This window comes from Phacochoerus africanus, chromosome 8 (genome assembly GCF_016906955.1).
Source record: "Phacochoerus africanus isolate WHEZ1 chromosome 8, ROS_Pafr_v1, whole genome shotgun sequence".
NCBI lineage: Eukaryota > Metazoa > Chordata > Mammalia > Artiodactyla > Suidae > Phacochoerus > Phacochoerus africanus.
In genome coordinates this window covers 51,526,049-51,546,500 of record NC_062551.1, presented here as the reverse complement: position 1 = coordinate 51,546,500, position 20,452 = coordinate 51,526,049, and the positions used below count along the sequence as shown (strand labels likewise).

The window sequence follows — 20,452 nt, the reverse complement described above, 5'->3', positions numbered from 1 at the left end:
TACCTCTTCTCCCTGGGCCACAGGTGACTGAGCAGCGGAATGACTTCTGAACCCAGGAGTGTGGGCACAGGAGGATGCGGCACCGACGCAGGGAGGGGGCTGGGAAGACGTGGCTCGACCCATCTGGTCTCTCGGCTTTCCTCTGGGTACCACTGCCTGTATCCTGGAAGATGCTCGGCCGCCGGGACCGGCCGGCCCCTGCCCACCCCTCCCTGTGCCCAGAAGCCCCCCAGGGGAGACCTGGGATGAGCACAAGCAGAAAGCAGGCGGATGGGGAACCCAACTCTGGTTTATTAGAAAAGGTGTGAACAGAGTTGCACCAACAGGAGCAGCCCCTCCCCGCCCTCTGCCCACCCTCACCCCACCCCCGCGCCACCCCACCCCGGGTTGTAGTGCCTTTCAGGGCACAGCCTCAAGTGGCCCGGACAGCAGGGCCTCCTGAGCCCTGGCTGCTCCCCACCCCAGCTCCCTGATAGATTTATTGCACTTAAGAAAAAGAAAGCTCTGGTCCTCTGCTCCCATCTCCCCCCCACCCGCCCCCCAGCCCAGGCCCTCTCCCCGCCTGGAGCTGCTCTACGAATGCCAACCACCACCACCACCACCACTCACCGCCCCTCCCGAGCCTGCTGCCTGGTCCTGTGCCCGGGGCCACCGGGGGACCATCCCACCACCACCTAGGACTCCTGGCCTCGACGAGGTGAGCCTGGCCAAACGGGCCCCTGGGGAAAGGCGCCTGGCCTGGTGGCCAATGTCCTCAGAGACGTACCCACCTCCTCCCGTTCCTCCTCCCATCCACCCCCAGCCCAGAGTCGAGTGTCAGACACATAAATAGAAGTGCTTAAGTCAGGGTGGGGAGGGCCACTCCCTGTAGCTCCTGCACCCCGTGTAGTGTTGCTGCGGGGGGCAGGGGTCCCCAAGAAGGCCCCCCACCCCCTGGCGTCCTGGGCCTCAGGAAGGCTGGGGGTGAGGGTGAGCAGATTCTCATGGCTCTGGCCTCAGCTCATCGAAGACCGACCAGAAGAAAGGAACTTGGGGAAAAAAGATTGGGGGGAGGGGTCTGTCAGAGCCAGGGGCCCCATCACGGGCTCCCCAGCTCCCGGGGCCCCCGGCCCTCACCGCACCTAAAGTGTCACAGTGTCTCCTGCCCAGATTCCTGACTGGCTTCCAGAAGCAACTCCTCGAGCTCCTTCTCGTTCTTGGAGCAGCTCAGCTCTGTGCGGGAAGAAGGGGGGAAGCCTCCGGTCAGGCAGGTGGGTTGGGGTGCCAGCCTGTCCCCGCCAGCCCTGCCCAAGCCAGACCCCAGGGTAGCAGAGGCCCAGGTGCCAACTGAGACCAGTGGACTCCGGTCAATAAATCTTAGGTGGCCCACCCCCAAGGGGCTCCCCGGGATCCAAGGGAAGTAAGGTGGGGACTGTGGTTCCAGTCCCACGTGTCCTGCCCCTTTCAAGAGGGGGAAACTGAGGCACAGCAACAAGCAGGCGCCTGCCGGGTCCCAGGTGGCACCCAGGGCCCCTGTCACCTGTCACGTGGCCCCGGAGCTCCTCTTACCATGTTCCAGGCCACAGCTGCCTGCCTTGGCCTCGGGCCCTGGCGGCGGCTCTGGGGGCAGTGCGAGGGCAAACTCAGGCTTCAGGCCGTTGGGCAGCGGTGGCCCCGGCTGGGGCGGCTCCGACTGGGGCTGAGGCTCGGATGACCCTGGGTCCCGAGTGTTGATGGCCTCAGCTGGCGAGAGGGCAGGCGAGGTAGGAGGGGAGGCTGAGGCAGATGGGGACGGGGGACAGGGAGGGGCAGGCAGGGAAGGAAGGGCGGGTGGCACAGGAGGTGCTGCCCTCTCGGGTGGACTCTCCACCCGGGTCACCACAAATACCTTGTGGCCCCGGCCCGGGCTGGACACGGAAATGCAGTGCTCAGAGGGGGAGGAGGGGCAGCCTGGGGGGCTCCTGTCTCCAGGGCCCAGGGAGTCCGTGGGGGGCACCAGGGCTGGGCAGGGGGCCTCAGCCCTCTCCCCGTCCTCGCCCTCGGAGTCTGAGTCTGAGTCTGAGTCTGGCCCAGGGCCGGGGGCCGCGGCCCCGTTCTCCTGCGCCTGGGCGGCGGGCTCCTCCCCAGGCCCGGGCTCGGGCTCGTCGCCGGGCTGGGGCTCGGTGACGGTGATCTCGGGCATGGAGGTCGACAGCTGCAGCCGCTGCTCCTTCTCCTCCCGCTCCCGCGCCAGCACGAAGTTGCGCTTGCAGCCGTTCTGGATCTCAGCGAGCAGCGCCTTCTGCGTCTCAATGAAGCTCTTCACCTGTGGGCGGAGCGGGCCGGGCTCGGGCTCTGGGCGGCCGCCCGCCTGCCCGCAGCCGCCTGCCCGCCTGCAGCGGGCCCTCGCGCCACCCCAGACTGGCCCGGCCCTGCCCGCCCGCAGGGAAGAGCCGGCTCACCGCCTCCTTCTTGGGCTCGCGGTCAAGGTCCAGGCGCAGCAGAGAGTGGTTCACCTTGAGGGCCAACGACAGTGCCATGAGCCCGCCCGTCTTGATCTCGTTCTCCCGAAGGTCCAGTCTCAGGAGGCGGGGGCTCTCGGCGATGAACTCCGCCACCGCCACCGCGCCTGGGAGGGGGACCGCAGGGGCTGGCCACGGGCCCACACCCGGCAGGCCGCCCCCGCCCGGCCGGCAGCGCCCCCGCGCCCGGCCCCGCGCCCTACCCTCGCACGTGAGCTTGGTAGAGGCCAGGCCGAGGCGCAGTACGCTGCGGTTGCCAATGAGGCCGTTCTTGAGGTTGCGCACGCCCTCGTTCCCGATGGGGTTGTGGCCCAGGTTCAGCGTCTCCAGGCTGTGCGTGTGCGGCTGCAGAAGCCAGCGGTCAGAGCCGGCCAGGAAGGAGGCAGACACACAAACACATGTGACCTCACCTCGGCAGGGCCCCCGCCCCAGTCCGAGTGCTGGCACGAGCCTGCTTCAGGCCGATCCCTCGTGTACCTACGAGTCTCCCAAGCATCAGCTGCCCTGTGCCCTGCCCAGCCCTCTGAGCGCCCAGCCAGTGCCCTTGCCGGCATCCCGAGGGCTCCGGGCACAGGCCTGGCTGTGGGTGATTCTGAACCTAGAAGGAGTCTTTGTATCCTGTGGGCTTGCTTTAAATACCACAAGACAAAAAGATGCAAGACTTACTCAAGTCTTCCAAAAATACTACCTTTCTATGCAAAACATTTTCTCCTCACACAAAGCACAGTACTAGTCTCTGGTGCTGGATGCAGAGACAGTTAAAGAAGGGCCAGTGTCCTCAAGGGAAAGAGGGTGCAGAAGCTGAAGCCAGGACCAAAGAGGGCTGAAGGAAGGGCGAGGTCAGCCTCCTCAGAGGGCAGAAGCAGCAGACTGGGAGCTGTCGAGAGCTGGGGGGCGGGGGGGTGGGGGGGGGCACGCAGGCGGGGAACCGGGCCGCTTGCTCCACTCTCAGGCCCACTCACCAGTGTCATGCCCAGGAAGGCCATGCCCGTGTGTGTCAGCTGGTTGTTCCAGAGCACCAGGGTCGCCAGCCCTTTCCTCTGCTCCTTGAGGCCCTCGCAGATGTAGGCCAGACCTGGGGGAGGCCCATGGGCAGGTCCTGTCTGTGGTCCGGGAATCCCGTCCCCACCCCCAGGGGCACGGGAGCCACTCTGCAAGCGAGCACCCCAAGCTTCCAGGGCCCCCCACCGCCCCTCAGCCTGCCCAGCCCCCCAGACTCTGGCCCGGCCACCTCCTGCTGCTGCATCCCTGCCTCGGGCCTGGCACACATGGCTCCCCGATCCTCTGCTGGGCACACTCCTAGCCCATCTGCTCCAGATCTCTGCTCAGACAGATGTCACCTGCTCACGGGGCAATGCCCACCAGCCTAACCTCAGCAGACAGCTCCGCCCACCACTGCTGCTGGGTTTTTCTCCAGAGCATGTCTTCTCTTACTTACCTGGGCTTGGTCCCTCCTGCGGGCAGAGAGCTCTGCCTCAGTTGTGACCCCAGAGCCGAGAGGCCCGTCACAGGGCAGGCCCTCAGTGATGCTGATGGCCCAGCGCCCTAGAGGCAGGCACAGCCCCTGGTGCCACTCTGCGCCCCTCCCGCAACCCCGGCTTCACACTGAGCCCGGGGACTCTGCTCAGTAGGGACAGGGATGAACTCCACCTTCGGGCTGCCAAGGCCCTGCTGACCACAGCCTCGTCCCCTCTCACCCTCTGCAGCCCGTCCCCCAGACACCTAATGCCTAAGTGCTTTCCTGCCTCAGGGCTGCTGCCCCTGCCAGGCCCTCTAGCTGGGTTCTTTTCCTAGGCTTTTAAAATGCCCAGTTCTGCCCCAGCCTCCTCACCTCTGCCCGTGCCCCTCAGACAACTTCCGACTGAGCCCTTGTCCAACGTGCTTGCTCTCTCAGGGCACTTCCCCCAGAATGTGATTCCTTCGGTGATCTAGCCAGTACCCCGCCTCATTCTGCAGGGACTGTTCCCTCCTCCAGGACGCCCTCCCTGACCCCCGGACTGGGTCAGACACCTGCCCTGGGCTCCCACAGCCCCGTCCAGTCCGAGTCGTCGCTGCAGACAAACTGTGAGCCCCACGAGGGCAGGGCCAGGACTGTCTGGGCCACCACTGTGTCTCTAGCACCACGAGCATCCAGCTGGGCACACAGTCGGGGTGGGGAGGCTGGACCTCGAACACACCTGAGTCTAGCACGTGGTTGTTACGGAGGTCCAGGATCTGAAGGGAGCAGTTGAACTTGAGCAGGTTGCCCAGCTGGGCCGAGTCCTGCAGGCCATTGAGCTTGTTGTCGGCCAGGTACAGCTCCCGCAGAGTCATGTTCATCTTCAGGGCCGTGGCTGGGGAGGGGGAGAGGGTGCTGTGACTGGCCAGGCCCAAGGGAACCGGCCAACAGCCCGAGCCCATCAGCCCGCTGCCCTGGGCTCACCGAGCAGCATGAGGGGCCGCCCCGACAGGCTGGCGTTCTCCAGGTGCAGCACTGCGAGGCTGCTGCGGATGCGCAGGGCACGGGCCACGAAGGGCGCTGAGTGATCCAGCAGGGGCGTGTTGCGGGCATCCAGGTACTGTAGGCAGCTGGTCTGTGCCGCGGGCGCATGGGGTGGGGTCAGGCTGGCCCCAGCCCTCCCTGCCCTGGGGAAACCTCCAACCTCACATCCCAGCATCCCAGGGAACAGCAGGGCCATTCGGTTTTACAGCTGGGGACACTGGCCAGTGGGGATGAGCAAGGCTGTGCTGGTAACAGCTGAGTACCCTGACTCCTGTTGGGCAGAGATGCCCCATATTTGTGAAACGGAAGCGGGGACCACAGCTGCCTCCAAGGAACACATCATGGGCAAGTAGAGGAGGGAAAACCATAGGGGGAAGGGGCCCTCGGGCCCAGTACCCACTGCGGGCTCATGGAACCAGGCCTCTGGGGTGGGGTGGAGCGCCCAGGCGAGGGCAGGGGAGTGCCCACCTTGCGCATCATGTGGGCGGCAGCCTGCCAGCCCCGTGTGCCGATGTGCTTGTTGAAGGAGATGTTGAGGTGGGTGGCTGACTCGTAGTACTCGATCATGTCAAAGAGGGCCGAGGCACCCTGGGCAGAGACGACGGGGCTCAGCCGCGGGGTGCGGGGCGCGGCCGCCCAGGGGCGGGTAGGAGGCAGAGGCTGAGTGCCTGGGGTGGGAACAGCCCCGATGCTGCTCCCTCCACCCCCTGCTGGAGCCAGTCTGCTTCCTCTCACCTGCTCCCCAGAGCAGTCTAAGTGATGGGCTGAGTGACCAGGATAGGTCTCTGGTGTCCCTGGGCCTCAGGTCTCCAGGACACCTCCCACCCCTTCCGCCCCCCGGCCTCCTGGTGGCCTCTAGGTCTGCGGAGGTGAGGCCATCTGGGCACAAATGAGGAGGCTGCTTTCCGAACATTTCCCATATTCTCCCCTGCAGATGCTGTGACACCCAGCAGGGGGGAATCCTGGCAAGGCTCTGGGTGGCCATATGCCTCTCACCAGGCCTGGCCCCCCATTTCTCCAAAGCCCCTGCCTTTGGGGCGGGTCTATGAGACCCTTTCTCTGGGCCCCACCCGGAGCCCAACGTTCCCCCATCGACTCTTGGCCACACTGGTCTCCCTAATCCTGTCCCCCACGAGGCCCTTCCCCCAAAGGGCGAAGGGGCAGGGGGCTCAGGGTGCAGGTATGGGTGGGGGCAGGCTGCTCACATCTTCATCCAGGTTCGTCTGCTCCAGATCCACGACCTTAAACTGCAGCCTCTTGAAGATCTCTTCCAGGGCCTCGCAGGTCTTGTAGTCAAGCTTCTCGCCTGGGACGAGATGGGGCACACGTGCATGCGTCGGAGAGGGGCCTCTGCGTGTGCAGGGCGAGGACTGGCTGGAAACCCGGGCTCCGGGCCAACGGAGGGAGCAAAGGCCCTCGGCCCCTCCCCACGGCTCGCTGCCCCTGCTTCACCTCTGGGAGGACGCCGACACCTCTCGCAGCCCAGCCCTGCCCGCCCTTGGCCGTTACCCCTGCCCATTACCCAAGGGCCCCCGCCTAGGTCCAGACACACACCTTTCAGGTCCAGACAATCAATGCGGTGCCCGAGGTCCGTGAACTCCTGGGAAAGCAGAGTGGATGCTGGTTAAGACAGGGAGACACCTGCAGTGGCCAGGCTGGACCTCCCCAACAGTGGGGCAGCAGGGGCTCTGAAATGTGCAACCTTGGAACATTCTAGAATGACCCATCTGGAGGACTGGCACTGAGGCAGTGCTTTACCAACGTGTCCAGGCTGGGTGGGTAGCAGGACAGGCGCCTGTAAGAGATGGCTGGGGGCGAGCAGACAGGGGTACAGTAGCACCCCACTCATGTAAAAATGGAAGCCGCCGTGTGTCCATGTACCGCTTACAACAGCACAAAAACCCAGGGGACAAAAACCCCAAGCTGTCACCCAATTGGGACTCCTGGGGAATAGGACTCAGGCAAGAAGTGAGAAATAGACTTTGCTTTTTATATCTGCAGCAGTCCCACTTTTTTAAAAAATCAGAGAACATACATTACTTTTGTAATTCAAAATCTTAAATTTCCTATACCTAGCTTTCCCCCCGGGGAGGGGAATTGCTTTGGGGAGTGAGGTACTTGAAGAGCGATGTTGTGCTTTATATAATCCTGCACTGCTTTGATACCCAGGAAGAGTTCGATGACGTTCAGAGAGCTGCAAAGAGGATGTTTTTCTTTTTTTCTGCTTTTTAGGGCCGCATCTGTGGCACATGGAGGTCCCCAGACTAGGGGCTCCATCGGAGCTGCAGCTGCCGGCCTACACCACTGCCATAGCCACAGCCACGCAGGATCCTTAACCCACTGTGTGAGGCCAGGGATCAACCCCGCATCCTCATGGACACTAGGTCAGGTTCGTAACCTGCTGAGCCACAACAGGAACTCTGAAAAATGCATTTTCAAAGACCTATTTACCCAGGCCCTTGGCTGGCCAGGCTGGGAAAGGGAATGCTCAGTGTACCCTCTCTTGCTCAGGGCCGGACCGCAGGTCCTGAGCTGGCTGGGGTGGGGGTGGGGGTGGGGGAGACACAGCTTCACCCCAGGGCCCTCCCCACCCTCCACCCCCACCCCCCACCCAGCATACCTGGAGCTGCCTGAGGAGCTTGGGGATCTGTCTGCAGTTCAGCTTCTGGCAGGCCTGCTTGTAGGCGCCAATGACCTCATCCACGGTCACATTCTGGGCTGCAAGCAGAGAGGACCCAGGCCTGTGACCCTCCACCCCCTGGGCCGCTTTCACCCAGCCCCACCACCGGCCTCTGCCCGCTCCTTCCTCCTCAGCATCCACAATGAACCTTTCTTCCAACAATCAACTGAGTTCAGTCCTGCCGCTGGAGGCTCTCCCTGTGACCACTACTCTGGGGAGGTGGCCCCAGGTGCCTCCAAACCAAGTTAGCCCCAGGCACCACACCTCCCCATGGCTCCCCAAACACCTTCATGTAAACACAACTAATATCATGCCATGCTTCTACCTGTCAGCTGTCCCTCGTGCTAGACTGGGAAACCCAGCGCAGGGCTAGGGCTGTCTTGGTCACCACTGTGTCCCCAACACTGTCCAGCACAGGCCCAGATCAAGCCTGTGTTTTTTGTTTTTTTGTTTTTTTTTGTCTTTTTGCTATTTTTCTTGGGCCGCTCCCGCAGCATATGGAGGTTCCCAGGCTAGGGGTCTAATCAGAGCTGTAGCCGCTGGCCTACACCAGAGCCATAGCAACAAGGGATCCGAGCCGCGTCTGCGACCTACACCACAGCTCACGGCAACGCTGGATCCTCAACCCTCTGAGCAAGGCCGGGGATTGAACCCGCAACCTCATGGTTCCTAGTCGGATTCGTTAACCACTGTGCCACGACGGGAACTCCCGTTTGCGGTTTTTTTGAATGAGAAAATGAATCCACACTTCAACCCCATGAGGAAGTTGGGCTCAGAGAGGTGAAGCACCTTGCCCAAGGTCACACAGCTGCTAAGTGCCGGAGCCAGTATTCAAACTCAGCTCTTAACTGCAATGTCACATGGCCTCTCAAACTCCCCACTCCTAAAACATCCTCCAGAGCGAAACATTCCCTGGACGGTACTCAGGCTGTGGCTTCCTGCCCCAAGGACGCAGCTGCAGAGTCCCTGACACAGCCCCGGTGCCCAAAGTAATGCAAAACGGACGAGGGATGCGTCCCAAACCCAACAACTGCACAGCCCTGTCCTTGGGAAGCGCGGGGCCTGTCACCGAGTAGAAGGTAAAGCTGGCCTTTCCGTCTGCACAGATTTGCCTCTTCCGGACATTTCATGGAAACAGTGGCAAACGCCAGGCGGCCTTTGATGGCCAGCTTCTTTCTGGAACATAACAGTTCTGAGTTAGTGCTGCGCAGTACCCGTCTTAGCTGTGCATCGTGTGTACCCATTTGCCAGGTGGAAAGATACTTGTATTCTTTTCCGTTTGGGGCTATCAGAGCATGGGGTTTTGACCAGGAGAGGCTCTGAGCAGGGGAGGGACAGGGTCAGGCCTGGGAGCAAAACCTCTTGAAGTCAACAGAACGGAGTGGCCATGGGGATGGCGGGGGCACAGGCCAGCGGGAGCCACTGGGTAAGCATCTCTGAAGGGGTGCTGTGTTGGGTGGGGGTGCTGGAGGAAAGAAGCCAACCCACAGAGGCCCCAGCCTCCGAGGAGGCCAGACCATCTCTTCCTTCTCTTCCTCCTTGAGTGGAAGCAGGCGGGGTGGAGCCTGGGAGAAGCTACAGGCATCAGCAGCCCTCCCTAGGGTCCATCCACCCCCCCCACTGACCTGGGGAGGGAGCTCTCTGACATACGTCCCGTGACGGCTCCCAGCTCTGGAGGGACAGGAGCAAGCCCTGCCTGGAAGGCAGCCCTTGGGACTGAAGCAGCTGCCTCAGGGTGTCCAGCCAGGCAGGGTCCATGACCCGGAGGGGACTCATGAATCTGAGTGGGGAGAAACCGCCTCTTTATTTTCACTAATTGAACTGAAATGAAATTTAGCATTTCCTTCTTATTAACACAGCACAAGAAAAAGAAAAGAAATACTGTTCAGCAGACCGCAGGACTGTCATCAATAGAAATGGCAGATGTTTTCACATGACACTCATTACAGATTTTGAAGGCTTATCATGACTTTGGTAATCATTTGAGCGGCTATATCCTATTATTTCATGTGTCAATGAGGAAGAGCGTAAATGCTAGGTTGTGATTTTTAAACTTTTTAATAAAGTCTACTTTAACTGGTATCCCTTGTGACCCTATTTTATTTTTTGCCTTCAAAAACCGTCACTCCGGAGTTCCCGTTCTGGCGCAGTAGTTAAGGAATCCGACTAGGAACCATGAGGTTGCGGGTTCGATCCCTGGCCTCACGCAGTGAGTTGAGGATCTGGTGTTGCTGTGAGCTGCGGTGTAGGTCACAGACACAGATTGGATCCCGCTTTGCTGTGGCTCTGGCGTAGGCCGGTGGCTACAGCTCCGATTTGACTCCTAGCCTGGGACCCTCCATATGCCACAGGAGCAGCCCCAGAAAAGACAAAAAGACAAAAATAAATAAATAAATAATAAAAACCATCACTCTGGGAGTTTCCATTGTGGTTCCATGGTGAAAAACCTGACGAGTATCCATGAGGACTCAGGTTTGATCCCTGGCATCGCTCAGTGGGTTAAGGCTCCAGTGTTGCTGTGAGCTGTGGTGTAGGCCAGCAGATGTAGCTCTGATTCCACCTCCTAGCCTGGGAACTTCCATATGCCGCACGTGTGGCCCTATACAGCAAAAAAAATAAAAATAAAAAATATGGAGTTCCTATTGTGGCACAGTGGTTAACAAATCTGACTAGGAACCATGAGGGTGCAGGTTCGATCCCTGGCCTTACTCAGTGGGTTAAGGATCTGGCATTGCCATTGTGAGCTGTGGTGTAGGTTGCAGACGCAGCTTGGATCCCGTGTTGCTGTGGCTCTGGCGTGGGCTGGCGGCTACAGCTCCGATTAGACCCCTAGCCTGGGAACCTCCATATGCTCCAGGAGCAGCCCTAGAAAAGGCAAAAAGACAATAAAAGAAAATAATAAAATAAAATAAAAAATAAAAACCATCACTCTGGAGTTCCCACTGTGTTACAGTGGGTTAAGAATCTGGCTGCAGGGAGTTCCTGTCGTGGCGCAGTGGTTAACGAATCCGACTAGGAACCATGAGGTTGCGCGTTCGGTCCCTGCCCTTGCTCAGTGGGTTAACGATCCAGCGTTGCCATGAGCTGTGGTGTAGGTTGCAGACGCGGCTCGGATCCAGTGTTGCTGTGGCTCTGGCGTAGGCCAGTGCCTACAGCTCTGATTCGACCCCTAGCCTGGGAACCTCCATATGCCATGGGAGCAGCCCAAGAAATAGCAAAAAGACAACAACAACAAAAAAAGAATCCGGCTGCAGCAGTTCGGGTCACTTTGAAGGCACAGGTTCGATCCCCAGCCCAGCGCAGTGTGTTAAAGGATCTGATGCTGCTGCAGCTGCAGCGCAGGCCACAGCTGTGGCTCAGATTCAATTCCTGGCCTGGGAACTTCCACATGCAGCAGGTGTGGCTGTAAAATAAAAATGATAAAAACCATCGCTCCAAGAAGGGGTACCCAGGTTTTATCAGACGGCCAAAGGGCAAAAACTGCTCCCCTAGATACACTTGCTTCAGTAAAGGCCCCCAGGCCAAGACTGGGAACGAAGCAGGGGCTGGGCACACACGGGATGACGGCCAGCGGCTCTCAGTGTCCTAGACCGGCTACGGGAGTAAGACCCCCCAGGCAACCTCTCAAACTGCAGTGCGTCCTCCGGGTGTTCAGCTGTTATGTCCCTTCCTCCAGGAAGCAGCCCCTGACTGCCTAGGACTTCTGGCTCCCCACGTTCCCTAGGATCTGCCACCCCGGCCCTGCCTACTGTGTCGGTCTTTGTTCTGAGGAGCCTCCTGATGAGTGTGAGGCCCAGGGCCTCCGACCTTGCCACCTCCATACGAGACACATTCAGCCAGGCACCCATAGGGTTTGGATGTAGACATAGCCTCACACACGGTCACGGCCAGAACGCAGGGAGGGTGTACGGCTCACTCATGTACAGCAGAGGAAGCTGAGAGAGGGGGCAAGAAAGACAAATGTACTCAGAGAAGTTGGGGGCCCAAGGCCCAGAGCCACCGGAGATAAGAATGCCAACTGCATCCTGTCCCTCCTCTGACGCCAAGACACATGGTCAAGGTGGGGGCAGCCCTGGGGAAAGACACTAAAGGAACAAAAGCAGAGGTTCCGTCAGTGTGTTGCAGCCTGGGCTCAGCGGCCTATGGGCACCCCAACCCCAAGTCGACCTCCCCAACAGCATCACGTCCCCAGGCCTGGCCCGTCACCACTGGGCATATGCGAGAGCATCATCAGGTGGCTGGGGAAGGACCCTGCAGTAATCATTCCGTGTGTATATTTCATTCGTATACTAAAAAAAGAGAACTAGCACATCAAAACCAGTGTTTTGCATATATTATCGCTCGGGACTGAATGAGATGAAACATATTCAAAATTTTTAAACGAACCAACTTAAAAAAAAAAAAACAAACGGTAAGGAAACGGCAGTACAGGTGGTCGGGAGAAATAACAAAGCATTTATACAGCACTTCCGCTGCGCCAGGCGCCACCCAGGCACTCTCTTAAGCTGGCAGAGCTGGCCCAGGCAGGCTGGCTCAGGACCAGCCCCTACACACTCACCCATCTGTGACAACGTGAAATCATTAAGGCCTCCACCTCGGGTCATCCCGCCCACTCCCAATGGCTCCAGCCTGAACCTAACCCCCGGGGCCGTGGAGAGTCAACGAGCTGGCTTCAGAGCTCGAGGCCCCAGAGCTCGAGGCCCTGGCCTCCAGGGTGTGTGCACATAAGCCCGGCTGGACCCCAGGCTCACGGGGCACGGGGGCTGGGAGGAGGGCACAGCAGCATGGACAGCTCCTGCAACGCAGTGATGGGACACTGGGGTGGGCTGGGCTATAAGGTCCAAGAACCAAGCTGGAGCCTGGGCTGCTTCTGAAGGGCAGGGCTGCAAAGCAGTGAAGACCTGCTGCAGCCTGCCGATCCCGGCCGCCTCCCCGCCCTGCTCTCCACGCCCTGGGGAGGCCCTCCCCGGAGAGCATCTCGCGCTCCCACCTGATACGTGGGGTCTCTCGGCAGGTTCGGGGCACAGGCTCTGGAGCCAGAGGGGTCGAATCCGGTCTCTCACCTTAAACTCTTTGACTCCCAGTAAAGCGACTTAACCTCTGTGCCTCAATCACCTTATCCTGAAAACTCGCGTGACTCCACCAGGGTCACCATGGTGACGGAGCATGAGCCCATCCCTCAGCCCAGGGCTCAGCCCACACCAGCGATGGCTGTCATGCTTCCTCCCCCACTGGAAGGCAGGGACCCACGACACGCTTGTCAAAGCACCTGTCAGTGACGGAAGGGTTGGTGGACACACACGTGGAGTCTGTGTCTCAGGCCAGGGCGTGTCTGCTTAGCTCAAGGCCACAGCTCTGAAGGTCCCACTGAGGCAGGGGCTGCTCCAGGCAGCTGGCGGGGAGGCGGGGCGGCAGTGCGAGCGGGAGGGAGGAGGCTGCGTGCTGGGCTGGGCTGCGCAGAGGTCGCGGCTCTGAGGAAGAGGACCAGTTCTCGTCCGGTGAGGCTGTGCTAACGCTCACAACGACCTCTCCCCCGCTCGGAAAGGGACATCTGTAGGGTCTCAGGAGATAAGGGTTGTGGGGGCCCCGCTAAGCAGCTGCCCAGCGCCTGGCCCGACTCAGCAGGAGACACGGCTGGGGAAAAAGATGACAATGACAGTGGTGGTCACCACTTCCCCGTGTCGGGCAGCTCCTCTGCGTAAGACACAATGCCGAGCGCATTCCAGGCAGTTCGCTTGGCCAGCTCCGCGATCCTAGGAGACTGGCCATGACGCGCCCATCTTCTAACAGGGGAAGCAGCAAACTCAGAGAGTGAGCTGAGCGTCCAAGGTCACGGAGCCAGGAGCGGCAGGGCTGGAACACACACCCAGCCCTGTCTTGCTCTGAGATTGGAACACGGCTTAATTTTCACACTACCCTGACAGGCCTGAGGGGGAGGCAGAGGCCAGAGGCAGAGAGTGGCCATGGCGGTCCCCTGGACTCTGGCTGGGGCCAAGGAGAAGGTGTGAGCTTTGGGGAGGGACGCAGCTGTGTGCAGCTGGCGCCAGCATCCCAGGAAGAGGCTGCAGGCAAAGACAGCCTGCTCCCCCCCAACCTGCCACAGCCCTCACTAAGGGACAGAGAGAAACCCAATGCCAGGCATCAGATGACCAGCAGAGACGGCTGTCTCACCTCTGCACACAGGTGCAAAAGCACCCATCAGGTGCAAGGACAGGTTGGGCAGCAGGGGGCAGCGATGACTCAGGCCAGCCATGCCAGCCTAGAGCTGGTGGGAAAGACAGTCATTCAAATGGGAGTCAAAACCCAGGGAGCAACGGGGGGGGGGGGGAGGGGGCAGGGTTAGGGGGCCAGCTCTCACCGCTGGAGCTTCAAGAGCAAGTTGTGGACACAGATGAGACAGATACAAACAGAGCAGTGGGCAGTGGCCCCTGGGAGGGGTAGGTGTGACACGGTGGGAGCAGACTTGGCAGGACCCAGGGCATCAGGAGGTGAATGTGTGGGAGGGGTGGAGGTAGGAGGTGAGGTGGGAGACACAGGGAGCTTAGCAAGGACTTTGCTCTCTGAAACAGGAGCCACCAGGGCTGGGTACAGAGCCACACTGGGAGCCACTCAAGTTCTGGGGAGGACTGAATCCATAGGACAGCTGGACTGGGGAGGGCAGAGCCCACTGGATCCCCTAACAGGGACTGTCAGGGCTGGCACACCAGAGGTGAGGTTTAAGCGCATGGGCAGCTCCGAGCCAGGCCTGGTTCTACCCGCCTCCATTAACTAACTGCACATGGCCTTGACTTCCCAGAGTCTGGCTACCGCATCAGCAGCTCCTACCTCACGCCCTTCCCACCCTGCAAGGGAGGGGCACCATCGCCATCACCCCACTCGACGGGAAGGAAACCAAGAGTCTCATGGCAGGCAGGTGACCAGGCCCACACAGGACCCTGGCTCTCAAGGCTCTTTCCTGCAAGGTCCCCAGGCTTTTGTGCTCCCATACCTCACGGTCTGTGGAACCAACCCCTCCCTACCCAGGCCCCTGGGGCTCACACCCTCGGCCTGGAAGGCTGGCTCAGAGGGGACCAAGCCAGTGTTCAAAAGGCACAGGGGGAGTTCCTGCTGTGGCTCAGTGGGTTAAGAATCCGACTAGGGAGTTCCCATTGTGGCACAGCAGAAATGAATCTGACTAGGATCCATGAGGTTGCAGGTTCGATCCCTGGCCTCGTTCAGTGGGTTAAGGATCCAGCGTTGCCATGAGCTGTGGTGTAGGTCGCAAATGCAGTTCAGGTCTGGCGTTGCTGTGGCTCTGGCATACGCCGGCGGCTATAGCTCTGATTAGACCCCTAGCCTGGGAACCTCCACATGCTGCTAGTGCAGCCCTAAAAAGACCAAATACAAAAAAAAAAAAAAAAAGAATCTGACCAGTATCCACAAGGATGCAGGTTTGATCCCTGGCCCCACTCAATGGGTTAAGGATCCAATGTTGCCATGAGCTGTGGTGTAGGCCACAGATGAGGCTTGGACTGCATGCTGCTGTGGCTGTGGCGTACGCTCGGCTGCAGCTCCGAGTCCATCTCCAGCCTGGGAACTTCCATATGCATCAGTGCAGCCCTAAAAAGCAAAACAAACCAACCTCAAAGGCACAGGGAAGTGGGGGGCCTAAAGCTTAGAGCCCCCAGCAGCCCCACAGGCAGCTGCCATGTCAGATGTACAAGGTGCCCCTGTGCTGAGGCTGCCTTGCCCTGGGAAAGCACCAAGCGCCCTGCTTACCTGCCCGCCTTCCCCAAGGAGATGGCACTGGTCCCCCAGCTCCCTCACAACGCCATCCCAGGACCCCAAGTGGGACACCTATGTTACTGCCACTCCCCACAGATCCCCGCCTCAAAGGGGCCCTGACCACACAGCCCCTATCACAGTGACTGGTGGAGGACGGGAAGCTGACCCTTGCAGGACCAGCCAGAGCCGGTCCCGAGGCCTGCGGTGGAGCTATCAGGAAATAAGGGCCTTTTTCCCACAGGGGTGGCTGAGTTTGCCTCCCACTTCTGGAGCTACAGACAGCCATCCTGGCATGCACCAAAAGGAGAGCGCCTCCTCCGAACAAAGCCAACTCGGAGGAAAAGGGAGCTCAGAGGTAAAAAGAGACAGTCCTGACGACGTTGTCTGGGACCCTGGGTCCAGCCAGGCCTGAAGCCAAACTATTCTGGACCCCTCGGATCCCTATGACAACAAATCCTCCCTTTTGGCTTCAGCCCCTCTGACTTAAGCTTCTAACTCAGAAGGATTCTAACTTTGATACCACCTTGCTCGTCATGAGTCACATCTTCCAGTGTCTGCTGTGTGCTCTGGGCGGGTGAGGAGGACAGGCGTGGCTCTGCCCAAGTCCCTGCCTTTCCTCGGTTCCCATCTAGGAGGAGAGATACACAGACGATCCACAGAGACCCTAGGAGAGCGCTGCGAATGCTCCCAGCTGAGCTAGGACAAGGCGGTCAGGAGGGAGCCAGGTCTCAGAGGCTCTTTTTAAGCCTCGTCCAGGAACCGGAGCCTCCCCACTCCCACCCTGACCCCTGCACTGTGCTCTAGCCACACCCGAAACTCTTCCCTTTCCCAGAAAGGCCCAGTGCTTCACGGCACCTCATACCCTCCCTCCTCTTATACACCACACTCATTTCGACCCTCAGCTCAGAGGTCCCCTTCTCCAGCGGACCCTCTGTGAGCCCCCAGCTGGTCAGGCTCCCTCCTCTGGGTCCCCCTATCTCAGCCCTGCCCACACTCAACTGTCACTGTCTAGGGACCAGTCTATCTCCCCTGCTGGACTGGGAGCCCCAAGGTTGGGGTCCATGCACATCCCCTACACTGCCCAGCTCAGGGCCAGGCACAGAGAAGGCACCGAGACAGGATCAAGGACTGACAGACACGTCTGGCCACTGTCCGAGGCCTTGAAGGGAGACTGGGCTTTCTGACGCTGGGGGGCAGGGTCCTGCTCCATGTGCAGAGACTACGATGGAGGCCACTGAACAAGGAAGCCTGGAGGGAGGTGAGCAGGATGCCAGGGCCCAGACCCTGCCAGAAACGACTCTGTGTGAATCGTGCTCTCGAATGCAGAGGCCCCTGCATGGAAGGGTGCCAGCTGCTCCCTGTTCCACCCTGACTCCCTACAGGCGTTCTGCCTGGCACTTTGAGACAGAATCTTTAATCCTCATTGTAATCCTGCAGAGCAGAGATCCCAGGCCAACCACCATCACCGCACGGAGGAGCAAAGCTCTCACACGCTAACTGTCTGCCAGGGTTGCGCAGCTAGAACGGGGCAGGGCCTGTTCGCAGCCCACCTACGGTCCTCAGCTGCTCGGCTTCAGGCTGGACGAAGGAGTCTGGGGGGCCTAGAAACGCAGCCTTCTCTAATAGAGGATGCGGAGGTTGCCAGAGATCACGGTCCCTGGGTCTGGAAGCTGGTCCTGGCCTCAGCAGAGCTGCCCTCCGGGGTTCCCTCACGGCGCCTGCTGAGACGGGGCTCCACCGCCCCTCCACAGGGCCGGGGGCTGCAGGGCAGAGGGGCGGGGCTGGCCGGTGTGTTCTCCCCCGGGGACAGCCTTCTCCCCTCCCTCAAAGGCCCCCATAAGCAGCCGCCGATGCCCACGTGCCAGACCTGTCCCAGAGCCCCCCATGTGGTCAGGGAGACAAACCCCGAGGCTGCCGCAGAGCAGCGTCACAGGCAGGAAGGTGGGGGGCACACGGAGGCGTGGAGCACCAGCAGGCTGCGATCTGCTGGGGAGGGAGCCCCTGGAAAAGCCTCGCCGAGAAGCTCTTGACTGAGACAGCAGCGAGGGAACGGCATCCTGGCAAAGGGAGCTTCATGAACAGAGCACAGCAGCAGAGACCGCAGCACCTGCCTGTGTGGTGGGCCGCAGGCCTGGGAGGGGCTAGGGTGTGTAAGAGGAGGGGGTCGGCGTGGAGGCTGGTGGGGGGGCGCCCACGGAGGGCCTCGGTCCCGGAGCACGGGATGGGAGTGTCACCCTAGAGGTGCTGCTGGCAGTGCTTCCTTCCAGAGGCCCCACGAGACCAGGCCTGACGCCAGCGGTTCCCCTCTGTCCACGGCCACCTCTCAGCCCTCAGGTCCTGGCCGTGGGAACCCTGCCATGCGAGTGTCAGTCTTCACTGCGGCACCCGCCAGTCTTTCCAGGGTGGGGGAGGCGCTGCCAGCCCCTAACCTCCCTCCTTTATTTGAGGAACTCCCCACGTGACGCCACCCAGACACCCACTCCCGCCCCTCCTAGGCCTGGTTCTCCACCTGCCTGGTGGCACCCTCCACCCCCTACACCTCTCTGCTGGGAATCCTGCAACCAAGAGCATGGGCCTCACACATGGGGTGACACAGGCCCCCAGGAGGAAAGCCCCAAGGGGGGGTGCGGAGTGGGTGTTGAATCCGGGCCTGTGCTTCTGATCCCTGACTCCAGCCACTGCCCTGCATTCATTTCCAAGCACTGCTCCGCCTGACGGCAGAGGAGCCGGGGAAGGGAACGCCTCTCTGGTGCCTGGAAGAGCCGTCGTTTTGCACCTACTTCTAGACAAAGTGATTTACAAACCTGATCTCATTTATGCCTCCTAACAGCCCTGAGAAGTAGGGGTTCCCTCCCCCCTATTCCAGACGAGGCCTGAAATGGGAAGTGACCTGCCCAAGGACGCTTTTCCAGCTGGAAGCAGAGGCAGCAGCTGATCTGGTCTGCCATCCCCACATCCTGCATCCTCAGCCTCGGGGCTGGGGAGAGGGCCTTCACTGTGAGAGCTGTCAAATTCCCCGCCCTGTACCCCTCTAAGAAGGCCCCCTCCAGTCCACTCTGCAAAGCAGGAGACCGCGGGCCAGAAATCTTAAACGCCCTGTGATTCTCAGAATAAAGAGAAATTCCCATTCACACACCGACATGCCATTTGCCACCTTCCAGACGAGCCAACACCACCGACCGGACAGCACATGCTGGTGACACTACTGGGAGGCAGGCCCACCCGCTAGTATAACCCCCTTCGAAAGCCATGTGGCTACACCAGTCAAAATTCCAAAACACACACTCATGTCCGCTCTGGTGCAGCCACTCCCCTGTGGAGATTCATCTACAGACACACTTGCAATAGTGCAGCCAGATACCTCAACGCTTCCTCGGGGCAGCACTGTTTGCAAATAGAGAACTGAGCAGCCATCAGCAGGGGAGCAGTCCACAAACCCTGGTCCACGCAAGCACTGGAAGCCTCTGCGGCCAGAGACTGAGGACGCTCTCGGAGCTGGCGGGGAACCACCTCCAAGGCACAGATGAGAAAAGCACAGCGCAGAGTGGCGCCACCGTGAACGCCACCTTTATGACATAAGGGGGAGACATAAAGACAGGGATCATCGTGAGAAAGCAAACAAACCCAGACGGAGGGAAAGCCCCTCAGGACTCAGAGGACGAAGGCCCCCAGTCCTGGGCTCCCCAGTGGCCCCAAAGCCACATCCCAGGGTTGGAGCGTCCTTCAGGCAGGGGGAGACTGTATTCTTCCCCAAGTGCCACATACAACCGCCCCCCACAGGCAGGGCCACGAGAGAGCAGTCTCGTCCCAGCCCTGGGGGGATGACAGCAGAGGACAGACAGTGACTGGCTTAGGGTGCAGTGCCCGCTGCTGCAGCGGCAAGGCAGCTCCCGGGAGCCGGGAAGTGGACCGACAGGTTCGTTATGCTCTGCTGCTGCCTGTGTCTGGAAATGTCCGTAACATGAAGTTAAACTAAGCAGGGCAAAGCAACTGCTCAGAGCTGGTGGCCTGCGTGGGGCCCAGAGGCAGTATTTGGGAAGGGAGGGACATCTGGCTCACGCCTGGGGCTGGCACCTTGGCTCAGGCCAAGGCCAGCCTTTCACAACAGCCTTAATTACAAAGCCAGGCCTGGCCTTGGTGGCAGCCACGCTGGATGGCTCCCTAGGGCCTGGCCCAGCAGGTGCTCAGCGAATAAGAATAAGGGCTGAAGGCAGGCAGGCAGCAGGCAGCAAAAACACAGGCCTCAGCCCTGGACCGTGAGGGACAGGACAGCTAGATGGAAGGTCGTCTAGGGGAATCTAAGGGGCACAGTGAGGAGGAGGGGGGCCGACAGTTCCAGCACAATCCTGGGGATGGGGTGTCCCCAAGTTCGCAGGGAGCCCTGTGACAGTGACACTGACTCGGTCTCCTAGTTGAGACTTCAAAGCTGCTCCACGGCTGCTCACCTGCCAGGAGGGAGCGTCCTTGGATGTCCTCGCCCACCTCAGGTAGAATCCAAGGCCTGGGACTCCCCAGCCCACTGCCCCTGGGGACCTCTCCCTGTCAGGCCGGGGGCTCCCCCAGGACCCGGCATAGATCAGGGCACCACCGCCTGCTCCAGGGACCAGAGGCCGGGGGCCGGGGGCCTGGACAGAGAATGAGGGCAGTGCCACGGCCCAGACAGAGGGGGCTGCCTTTGCCAGCAGGTGGAGGCCCAAGCAGGGATTTCTAGCAGCTCAGCCTATACTGAAAAAACCTCTGCTGGTGACTCTTCAGGATAAATGAAGGGACACTGGTCATGAGCTATTCTTCCTGATGAAGAATCACTGAGGCTTCCTCCACCCCCACCAGCCTTTGGGGAACTGAGAGGGACTCACACTGAGGCTGGAAATGCTAACCTCCCAAGCAGAGAGGGCCCGTCCCACTGGGTTCATGTCACCAGTGGTGACGTCAAACACAACCAGTCCCAGGGTCCACCAACACCAGGCGCCACTCAGGAGGATCTCCCCTGCCCCTCACTCCAGCCAGTCTGGTCTACAAGCTGGCTCCGGCCTTGGCTTGGGCAGC

At 60.4% G+C, this 20,452-nt stretch overlaps 1 protein-coding gene across 2 annotated transcripts in view; it reads right to left on the bottom strand.

Annotated features, from left to right (window-relative positions):
- Positions 1–272: 272 nt before the first annotated feature.
- Positions 273–20,452, bottom strand: part of PPP1R37 (protein phosphatase 1 regulatory subunit 37) — a 41,263-nt gene continuing 21,083 nt past the window's right edge. The window contains exons 1-13 of one of the 2 annotated variants that reach the window (XM_047790035.1): positions 8,712–9,485; positions 7,583–7,680; positions 6,517–6,562; positions 6,168–6,268; positions 5,431–5,550; positions 4,903–5,053; positions 4,658–4,813; positions 3,443–3,555; positions 2,684–2,825; positions 2,421–2,587; positions 1,549–2,284; positions 1,122–1,212; positions 546–1,028 (exon numbers count right to left, since the gene is read on the bottom strand). In XM_047790035.1, the coding sequence (XP_047645991.1) occupies positions 1,130–1,212; positions 1,549–2,284; positions 2,421–2,587; positions 2,684–2,825; positions 3,443–3,555; positions 4,658–4,813; positions 4,903–5,053; positions 5,431–5,550; positions 6,168–6,268; positions 6,517–6,562; positions 7,583–7,680; positions 8,712–8,886 (2,088 nt within the window). In that variant the 5' untranslated portion in view covers positions 8,887–9,485 and the 3' untranslated portion in view covers positions 546–1,028; positions 1,122–1,129. Of the gene's footprint in view, positions 1,029–1,121; positions 1,213–1,548; positions 2,285–2,420; positions 2,588–2,683; positions 2,826–3,442; positions 3,556–4,657; positions 4,814–4,902; positions 5,054–5,430; positions 5,551–6,167; positions 6,269–6,516; positions 6,563–7,582; positions 7,681–8,711; positions 9,486–20,452 lie in introns of those variants that run through there. The other variant, XM_047790034.1, reaches the window with a different exon arrangement.